Source organism: Arabidopsis thaliana (assembly GCF_000001735.4).
Source record: "Arabidopsis thaliana chromosome 1 sequence".
NCBI classification, from domain to species: Eukaryota; Viridiplantae; Streptophyta; class Magnoliopsida; order Brassicales; family Brassicaceae; genus Arabidopsis; species Arabidopsis thaliana.
In genome coordinates this window covers 28,527,886-28,537,489 of record NC_003070.9, presented here as the reverse complement: position 1 = coordinate 28,537,489, position 9,604 = coordinate 28,527,886, and the positions used below count along the sequence as shown (strand labels likewise).

At 37.7% G+C, this 9,604-nt stretch overlaps 3 protein-coding genes across 6 annotated transcripts; 2 read left to right on the top strand and 1 right to left on the bottom strand.

The window, feature by feature from the left end:
* Positions 1–295: 295 nt before the first annotated feature.
* On the bottom strand, positions 296–3,780 carry VAB1 (ATPase, V1 complex, subunit B protein). Its single transcript, NM_106251.5, has 13 exons — positions 3,569–3,780; positions 3,305–3,393; positions 3,045–3,100; positions 2,852–2,950; positions 2,680–2,739; positions 2,459–2,570; positions 2,161–2,369; positions 1,787–1,915; positions 1,547–1,684; positions 1,305–1,455; positions 1,129–1,211; positions 981–1,028; positions 296–897 (listed from the first exon to the last, which is right to left on the bottom strand). The coding sequence occupies exons 2-13, from the start codon at positions 3,354–3,356 to the stop codon at positions 574–576; spliced, it is 1,461 nt and encodes a 486-aa protein (NP_177729.1). The 5' UTR covers positions 3,357–3,393; positions 3,569–3,780; the 3' UTR covers positions 296–573.
* Positions 3,781–3,795: 15 nt separating this feature from the next.
* AT1G76020 (Thioredoxin superfamily protein) lies at positions 3,796–5,445 on the top strand. Of its 3 annotated transcripts, NM_106250.4 has the most exons (4): positions 3,796–4,198; positions 4,419–4,521; positions 4,647–4,808; positions 5,086–5,445. In NM_106250.4, exons 1-4 carry the CDS (start codon positions 3,948–3,950, stop codon positions 5,245–5,247), a joined length of 678 nt encoding a protein of 225 aa, NP_177728.1. In that variant the 5' UTR covers positions 3,796–3,947; the 3' UTR covers positions 5,248–5,445. The 3 variants fall into 3 exon arrangements, with proteins under 3 accessions (NP_177728.1, NP_001320350.1, NP_001320349.1); NM_001334705.1 differs by having other exon boundaries at positions 3,866–4,521; positions 5,086–5,441; NM_001334706.1 differs by lacking the exon at positions 5,086–5,445 and having other exon boundaries at positions 3,866–4,198; positions 4,647–5,085.
* A 273-nt stretch (positions 5,446–5,718) lies between these two features.
* AT1G76010 (Alba DNA/RNA-binding protein) lies at positions 5,719–9,431 on the top strand. 2 transcript variants are annotated; one of them, NM_001334704.1, is made up of 10 exons: positions 5,719–5,745; positions 6,646–6,854; positions 7,002–7,124; positions 7,427–7,507; positions 7,596–7,684; positions 7,800–7,874; positions 8,014–8,078; positions 8,164–8,235; positions 8,345–8,782; positions 8,876–9,431. In NM_001334704.1, exons 3-10 carry the CDS (start codon positions 7,002–7,004, stop codon positions 8,983–8,985), a joined length of 1,053 nt encoding a protein of 350 aa, NP_001319386.1. In that variant the 5' UTR covers positions 5,719–5,745; positions 6,646–6,854; the 3' UTR covers positions 8,986–9,431. The 2 variants fall into 2 exon arrangements, with proteins under 2 accessions (NP_001319386.1, NP_565124.1); NM_106249.4 differs by lacking the exon at positions 5,719–5,745 and having other exon boundaries at positions 6,567–6,854; positions 8,876–9,415.
* The last annotated feature ends 173 nt before the right edge of the window (positions 9,432–9,604 follow it).

Sequence of the window (9,604 nt, the reverse complement as noted above, 5' to 3'; positions counted from 1 at the left end):
TGCTTTGCTTTAGCGTTTAGAGAAGGTTAGGGTATCATTATTTTCCCACTATGTAGCCCCTTGGAGGGGGTCTCTCTAGGTTCTCCTATTCCTTTGCAAAAAGATTAATCAACGCGTAAACTTAATTGATTATAGATAACGAAGATTGCGATTGATTGGAGAATGGACAAAACTCGGTTTAGTTCAATAATCTAATCTAATTGATTCCTTTATTTCGGTGGTCTATCGTGTCAATTATATCATGATTGTTTTCCACAATACTAACTGCAAATTTTAAAGATACTAATTACACTCTTTTTTAAAGATACTTATTATAATCCCATTTATAAACCAATCTTAACAAATTCATACAAAGAAAAGGAAAGTACTACAATACGACATCGTTTATCGATTTTTATTTCCACTTTGGAACACAATGCAGAACCAAAAAAAATATCACCAGATAGGGAGACACAGAATATATAGCTTTTCTTTGTTTTTCCTCTTTATAATAAGCACCAAATAATACACATCACAAAAATTCACACTTTTCTCTCAAAAGAGTTTCGATAAGATAACCTCCATTACCTCATTTTAACTGGTTGAGTCGCGGCTGTAGAATTGGTCAAGTGTCTTTGCAGGGATACGATGAAGAAGCTCCCGTGGGAAGATACGGAGCAATGTCCAAGCTAAGTCCAGCGACTGGAAGATGTTGCGTGTATCATAAGCTCCTTGCATCACAAACTTCCTCTCAAACTTATCCAAAAACTCTAGATAAAGCAAATCCTCTGAAGAAAGTGCTTCTTCTCCAACAACAGCTTTCATCGCTTGAACATCTTTCCCGATTGCATAATTTGCATACAGCTGGTTCGACACATCAGAATGGTCTTTACGAGTCATGCCCTCGCCGATAGCACTCTAACAGAATGAGAAACAATACGTTAATAAGATCTGGAGATAGAATGCAATGGGTATTAATCAAAATGGAGTTGAATTCTAACCTTCATTAAACGAGAAAGGGATGGAAGCACGTTGATGGGTGGATATATCTGTTTTTCAGGGAAGAAACAAAGATACATTCATTCAGAGCCGGATCATAATATTACTGAAACCAGTAAGATCAGGGCCTCAGCGGTAGTTATTTATTACCTGTCTGTTGTGAAGTTGCCTATCGATATATATCTGACCTTCAGTAATGTAACCAGTAAGATCCGGAGTTGGATGAGTGATATCTGATCAATTTGTCAAACAACAACGAGTAAGAATTGAGTTTTCTCAAGATAAAAAATAGAATCTAGGGATTGGCTTAAGAAAGATGATTTTACCGTCATTGGGCATAGTGAGGATTGGAATTTGGGTGATGGAACCTTTTCTTCCTTCTATACGCCCAGCACGTTCATAAATAGTTGCAAGATCAGTGTACATATAACCTGGATATCCACGTCTTCCGGGAACCTCTTCTCGGGCAGCGGAAACCTACAGTTTCTCAATCTTATTATCAAACATGAAGAGGAAAAAACATGGTATGAAATAAAGGAACTACTCCGGTATCAAATATTCATTTTACCTCACGAAGAGCATCAGCATAAGAACTCATATCCGTCAATATAACAAGGACGTGTTTCCCACATTCATAAGCCAGATATTCAGCTGTTGTGAGGGCAATTCGAGGAGTGATGATTCTCTCAATGGTTGGGTCATTGGCCTGTTGGAATAAAGGAAGGTTAAATCTGTTTAAAGCTAAGAAACATCTAAATACTTGAAAAAACTCCATGATATGGCAATCAGCTATAGAAGTCAAATTTACCAGGTTCAGGAAAAGAGTAACTCTCTCCATTGATCCATTTTCTTCAAAATCTCGCTTGAAGAACTGAGCTGTCTCCATGTTCACACCCATAGCTGCAAACACAATTGCAAAATTGTCCTCTCCATGATCCTGGAAAAACACAAGAATGAGAAAGAATCCTTGATATTATGAGACAGCCAACGTTGAAGAGGAATGTCTACAAACAAGAAATTCAATTTTGACAACAACTGAGTTATAAGCCTAGAACATCTAATAATGAAGACCTTTATGTAACCACACATCCATCAACACACTTGTAGAAACAGTTACAACTCAAATAAGAGCTTTGGTATAGAGAAATAAGAGATATATTTGTACAAGTTACAAAGGATTACCTCAAGTAGATCAACAGTCTTTTCCAAACGCTTGACTAGACCAGCCTGACGACAAATCTGAGCAGCTATTTCATTATGTGGAAGACCAGCAGCAGAGAAAAGTGGAATCTTCTGTCCACGAGCAATGGAATTCATGACATCGATGGTCGATATGCCTGTCTGTATCATCTCTTCAGGATAGGTTCTTTCACTGGGGTTGATTGAACTTCCTATCAATATAAGGAATTGACATTTTTAAGAACAAATGAAACATTGCTTCAGAGATCTCAATGGAATAATTGTCCTCTTAGTTGCTCACCTGAAATATCAAGGTATGCTTCTGGCAGAATAGGAGGGCCATTATCAATCGGCTTTCCTGAACCGTTAAATATGCGCCCAAGCATGTCCAATGATACAGGTGTTTTCAAAACCTGAAAGACACAAACCGGTTTAAAAAAAATGCAGGAAGCAGAAATCAACCAATCATTTCAACAAATCTGCGAAATGCTGGAGGGACGAAGGATTTTTATGGTAAATTACCTCTCCTGTGAATTGCACGGTTGTAAACTTGTTGTCAATTCCAGATGTTCCTTCAAAAACCTGAAACCCTTAAGTGATAAGTAAGTCACTGAAGAAGTGACTAGATTCACGAAGTTTGTGTTTAAGTATTATTCAATGTTTGAAGTAACATGGACAAAAAACAATCCTAAACCTGCACAACTGCTTTCTCGCCATCAACTTCCAAAACCTGACCACGTCTCGTTGATCCATCTCCTAAGCGAATATTAACAATCTCCTGGTACTTTGGACCCTGATTTATCATTACATTCCAAGAAGTTTTAGTCAGTTAAGTTACCCTCACAAAGTAAATTAGCATTGCTTAATGAATCAAACGATGCTCTTACCTTCACTTTGTCAAGAATGACCAATGGTCCAGCAACACCAGAAACAGTTCTATACTCTGCAATTCAAAAGATTCATGAATCAGTCTTATACTAAAGAAAAATAGTTAACAACATCAGCAAGGTCAAAAAGAGCCAGAGTACTAGAATATCCCTATAAAAAAACCCAGATTTGGAGGATAAGTTCTGAATCAACACAATCAAAAACAGAGGAAGAACTAGAAACAAAATCAATATAGTGTGATCCATGATCGGTGACTTACCCATGCCGATCTCCAGAGTCCCTTCTTCGATGTCGAGATCATTCGTCCCCATTTTCACAGATCAACGATAAACCAAATCAAAGCAGCTCCTGAAATCAATCAACGACGCAGTCCGCAATTCAAAATCAATGGAAATTCAAATTTCGATCCAATCATAGAAACTCGGATGCAGAAAGTAGAAAATCCGGTGAAAGTGAAACAACTTGGTACAAGGAAAGAGACGCAATAGAATTTTCTGATGATCTAAATCAACAAAGCACATACCTGGGAACGGTTCGATTCGAGCAGAGAGAGAGGGAGAGAGGGAGAGAGGGAGAGAGAGTTATGGTTTATGAGTCTCTCTGTGAACGTAGTTGGACCATATCTCAAATCTATCGTTTTTGTAGAGGGAGGGCTCTTATTTACGTGTAATTACAGTTTAAATACCAAACTCTATAACATTACAAATATGGCCCATTACCAGATTGTGTTTTCTGCCACGTCACCATAATTGAAATCAACGGTTAGAGATGAAAGGAGAGGTAACTGTCTCGCTTAGCTTCCGAGTAATCGTAGCCGTTGCGTATACTCACCGACACCGTCCCTCTGTTTTAATCATCTCCGGCGATTCTGGGAAGAGAGAAAAAGTGTGAGTCAGAGAATAATGATTCGAGCGGTTCTCCTGTTCCTTGTCTTCGTCGTTGAGACGAGAGTACAAGCGCAGCTAGTGCCGCCGGTGAGGCAAGATGGTTTCGTTTACCCACCGGGTCATCGTTTCGACCCGGATACTATACTAATTGAGGCGTATTTTGACCCGGTTTGCCCGGACAGTAGAGACTCTTGGCCGCCACTGAAGCAAGCTCTTCATCACTATGGATCTCGCGTTGCCCTTCTCCTCCATCTCCTTCCTTTACCGTCAGTGATCTAAAATTCTCTCTTTGCCTTCATTCTTTGCTCTGAGCTTAATTCATGTATTGATCAATCGACAAGTGGCTTAAGAAAGGTCTGGACTTTAAAATATGTTTCACTGTCTGTTTTATGATTTGTTCCATGGAAATGTGAATGATTCCTTTGTGTTATGTCGGATTATTCGTTCTTGTATTGAATCTTTTTTCTTGGATTTTGGAAATTGCAGCTACCATGACAATGCCTATGTAACATCACGGGCCTTACACATTGTGAATACCGTACACGCCAATGCTACCTTCAGTTTGCTGGAAGGGTTCTTCAAGCATCAGGTTTGTTCAATGTTAATACTAAAAACTTAGGTATATATGTTTATTTATCTGCAGTTGCTGGTTATTGTTTGCATGTATTCAATAATGTTTATCTGGTTCACTGAAACTGTTTTTTTTTTTGGCAGTCATTGTTTTACAACGCGCAAACACAACTCCTTTCAAGACCTGCAGTTGTGGAGAAAATAGTCGAACTTGGAACAGTCTCGTTGGGGAACTCATATCAATCGGTTCTTAAATCCGGCTTCAGCGACAAAAAATCGGATCGTGCAACCAGAGTTTCCTTCAAGGTAATTCCTTTAGGAACTTAAATTTCTTACAGGAAGGTCATTGGCTGCATAGTCATCATCTTATTATACTGCCTTGCATCTATATCACACACAAGAAAATGAGTGATGTCAGGGCAATAGAAGAATACAGAGTTTAATGGCCTGAATCTTTACCTATCAAGTATAATTTTGTGACCTATTTGTCGATAGTACCCTGAGGCTGTTCTCGTTGTTTTCTGAAAACGAACAATAGTGACTTTTAGTTCATCTTTTGCTTTCGTGGCGTTGTGTGTTGCAGTATAGCGCTTCAAGAGGGGTTTATGGTACACCAACCTTCTACGTTAACGGGTTTGTATTGTCTGATGCTGCTTCCCCTTCAAATTTTGGAGGATGGAAGAAAATCATTGATCCTCTGGTTCAAGCACATGAGATGGAAGATAACTTCATTCCCTTCCTTTGAAGATTTTAAGTGCTTTTGCTGTGTCAATTGTCATGGTATAATACTATCTGTAATGTATAGACTTTCTCAAAACCTGTATGTTGCTCATTGTAAATTTGTAATAAAGGAAAGTGATCCATATAAAAGTTGGCCAGCCCAGATTTATTAAACAGAAATTGTAATACATGGCAATAAAATTAAAATTTACATGTTACGTATAATGAATCTATTGCTTTGAGTTTGAGCTCTACACTATATTAATGTGATAAAATAAAATATTTTGAAAAATACATTTATTGTTAAACCCGATTTTGGTATTTATTTAAATAAAATTATTACTTTTATACCAAATTATCCATATCTTAAAACTGTGGCCTACTTTTGTTTTAGTAGTAGTGAACCAAACGAATCCTCCATCTGTCTTTGTGTTAACGACGTGAGAGGAAGTGTGATCATGTGAGAAAGCTTTGTTAATACATTTCCGCTGATTCACAGCCGAATATATTACCTCGACAAAAGGTACATTATTTTTCAGATCATTAATACAGAATTAATGGAAATTTTACTTGATTATGTCATCATTACATCGTTAATTAGTTATGCTATTAGTCTTACATTGTTTCAAGTTTTGGATTGTGCCACAAAACAAACTTAAATGCTTCTCACGTTTGTTGGGTCAAGACTCCCAACAATATTTTATTTTGTAATTATGGATGGTTACAACAATTATATGGTAACTAAAATTCAAAGAGACATTACTTTTCTTTTCTCCTAAGAAAACATAGATCTCAGTTTCTTGTTGAAGTTTGACAATTATTATTTTTGATCATAAAATTTTCGCGAAATTCTGTATAAAATACTTTACTAAATATTGGTATAAAATATTAATCTTTATTAACTAATAAGTAAACATAGAGATAACATAGACACGTTCTCCAAATATTAAAATTAAACTACAAATTTGTCTTTTCGTTGGTTAATAGTACTAGTTAGTACCGAAAATCCAGATTTTGTCTATTAATAACGTGTAGATTTGGTTCTCATCTAAACAATTAATTTTATTTTATTTTCTTCTGAAAAAGCCATTTAGACTTTTTCCTTCGCATTTTGTGCAACTGGATAATCTATCTTGAAGATTTTATTACAAGAAATTTGGACTTTACACTCACAGAAAAAAAAAAGCACAACTAAACCGAAAAATCAATGTAAACCGATATACAAAACATTCCCGGTCACATATCAATTAAGAACCTTAATTACTGGATCTAATTTAACGAATAACAGCTAATCGTTGATCAAATCTCTTTTTACGACTGAAGATGGAGGTGGTTAATACGGTTATTATATCGGTCCAGTTTGAATTATCTTGGTTCGGTTTAAGTTGGTTTAGAGCAAAATCTTGAACCGAAACCTGATTAGGGTAGTGCAACGTGTGTGTGTGGAAGAGAAGTAGTGCGGCTGATATATATCAGAGAGGCTTTGCATCAAATTCTTCTTCCCTTAGGGCGTATCAAGGAGAAGAAACAAAGCCGTACAACGAGGGCTCTTCCTGGGCAACAAAACCACCATTTTCGTTTTATCTCAATCTTCGTCTCTTTCGAAAGATCTAACCACAACAACTCCTTAAGGTAAAAAAGCATCAAGCTATGATGAAATTTTGAAGATAAATCCCGATTTTATTCCTTTTACTGGTTTTTGTCTCTGTGTGTTTTGTTACAAGGATTCGACAAAAACCCTAGTTTTCTCATTGATTTTCCATTTTGGGGTTGATTCAGATGGATAAGTATCAACGAGTGGTGAAGCCGAAAGCGGATACGCCGATTGATGCGAATGAGATTCGTATCACTAGTCAAGGCAGGGCACGAAACTACATCACCTATGCGATGACTCTTCTTCAGGTATTCAATGAATCTGAAATGTGTCAATTTACAATTCATTGTTTGGTTTTTGTGGCGTGTTGGGAGATATGGTTTAGGGTTTATGAACTGTTTTTGTCAATTGGTATTAAGAAGTTTTGAATCTTGAGATCAATTATTATAAGCTATTTTGTAATCTAGGCGTTATACTTTACAGTTATTAATATGAATTCAAAAATGATTAGATTTGTTACTTCATTTATGTTAATCTACTAGAAGTTTTGTGAACATGAGTTTGCTTTTTGATTGAACAATTTTATTTAGAATTTGGTTTGTTTGTATAGGATAAAGGGTCAACTGAAGTTGTATTCAAGGCAATGGGAAGAGCTATCAACAAGACTGTGACCATTGTAGAGCTGATTAAGGTATTTTTTTGGAGATTTGCCCTGTCCAATTCACGAAGTGTTGTTCAGATGGGTGTTTGAAAATGTCCCTTTTTAATATGTATTGCAGAGAAGGATCCCTGATCTTCATCAGAACACATCTATTGGATCCACAGACATCACAGACACATGGGAACCAACAGAGGAAGGCCTTCTACCGTAAGGGGCCAATAAAAACTTTTATAAAAGCTCATTTTTAATATGTTCTACTGTTTCAAGTTTTGTCACCATAGCAAACTTTACTTATTTCTTTTCTTTTTGTTTTGTCTTGAAGTTTGGAGACTACAAGGCATGTGTCAATGATAACCATTACCCTATCCAAGATTGAGCTTAATACCTCCTCTGTTGGGTGAGTTCGTGTTTTGTTTTGATGTTTCTGAATGATTCTTTTGTGGTCCTTAGTTATAATTAGATTCATACGTTATGTCTCAAGCAATTGTGGTCCTTAGACTTCTTATTCTAATAATTCTAATCAAATGATCTTTCAGGTACCAGTGCCCAATTCCTATTGAGTTGGTGAAGCCAATGGGCGATATTGATTATGAAGGACGAGGTTTGTCAACAACACTCTCTGTGTTATTCTGAATCTCCCTTGTACTTGCTTTCTTTATTAGTGTCCTTTTTCACTTTTCTTGCAGAGGGTTCACCTGGTGGCAGAGGGAGGGGAAGAGGAAGAGGAAGGGGAAGAGGAAGGGGGCGAGGTGGCAGAGGTTAGATTACCTTAAAAATGCCCTACATAGATCATCTGGCTTAGTGAACGTTGAATATTGATTTTGAACATATGATTCATGAATAAAGTCTTTTTTTTTTTGCTGTCAGGAAATGCTTATGTGAACGTTGAGCATGAAGATGGAGGTTGGGAACGTGAGCAGTCCTATGGTAGAGGAAGAGGACGTGGCAGAGGACGCAGCAGTCGTGGTCGTGGAAGAGGAGGATACAATGGTCCTCCGAATGAGTATGATGCACCACAAGATGGAGGTTACGGTTACGATGCTCCTCATGAACACCGTGGATATGATGACCGTGGTGGTTATGATGCCCCTCCTCAGGGCCGTGGTGGTTACGATGGTCCTCAGGGTCGCGGTGGTTACGATGGTCCTCAGGGTCGCCGTGGTTATGATGGTCCTCCTCAGGGCCGTGGTGGTTATGATGGTCCTTCTCAAGGCCGTGGTGGTTATGATGGTCCTTCTCAGGGCCGTGGTGGTTATGATGGTCCTTCTCAGGGCCGTGGTGGTTATGATGGTCCTCAGGGTCGTGGTAAAATAAATTAAAACATTCTGTATTCTTTTACCTGGTTCTTGAACTGTAATTGTGTGAAGAAGCCATGAGTTTTGAATTGGTTTGATGCAGGGCGTGGACGTGGACGTGGAAGGGGAGGACGTGGAAGAGGAGGAGGACGTGGTGGTGATGGTGGTTTCAACAACAGATCAGATGGACCACCAGTCCAGGCAGCTGCTTGAGAGTGAGGTTTCTCTTACACAAACATAAAAAGAAGAAAAAAGCCCAAGTCGTTGGATGTTTTTTTTCTATCTCCTTGTTCTCTCACTTTCTTTCTATGTTTGCTTCTTCTGTCCATCAAGAAGACATGTTTGCCATAAGTGTATCTCATTCCCCTTCTTTTTTTTTTACTATCCATTGATTGACAGTGTTTTAGCTTGTGGTCTGTTTTGTTTAGAGTCGCTTAGGAATATATGTTCAATTTATTTTATGGTTGGTCGTCGTCTTGGGTTTTTGTTAGAGAAGAACTACTGAGGCATCCTCTTTTCTTTTCTTTTTTCCTCTGTTTTGTAGTTTTGTTTAGGTGAGAGTGAGACACAGTTTGGACAAATTACCTCTTTTCTTTGGTTATCAGTTTTAATGTGATGGAACAGTTGATTCTTTTATTTCCAACAAGTACCCTTGCAAAGTTGAATTCTTATATAACATTATAACGAAAATAACTCACAAATGGAAGCAGATTTACACAGAGAGAGAAAAAAAATGGAAGTAGAAAGCCAGAAACCATCGATTCTCGAATTTGGGTTGATCTTCAAAATTCTAATGAGACAGACACAACAAAGGAAAGGAAGCTCATAGACT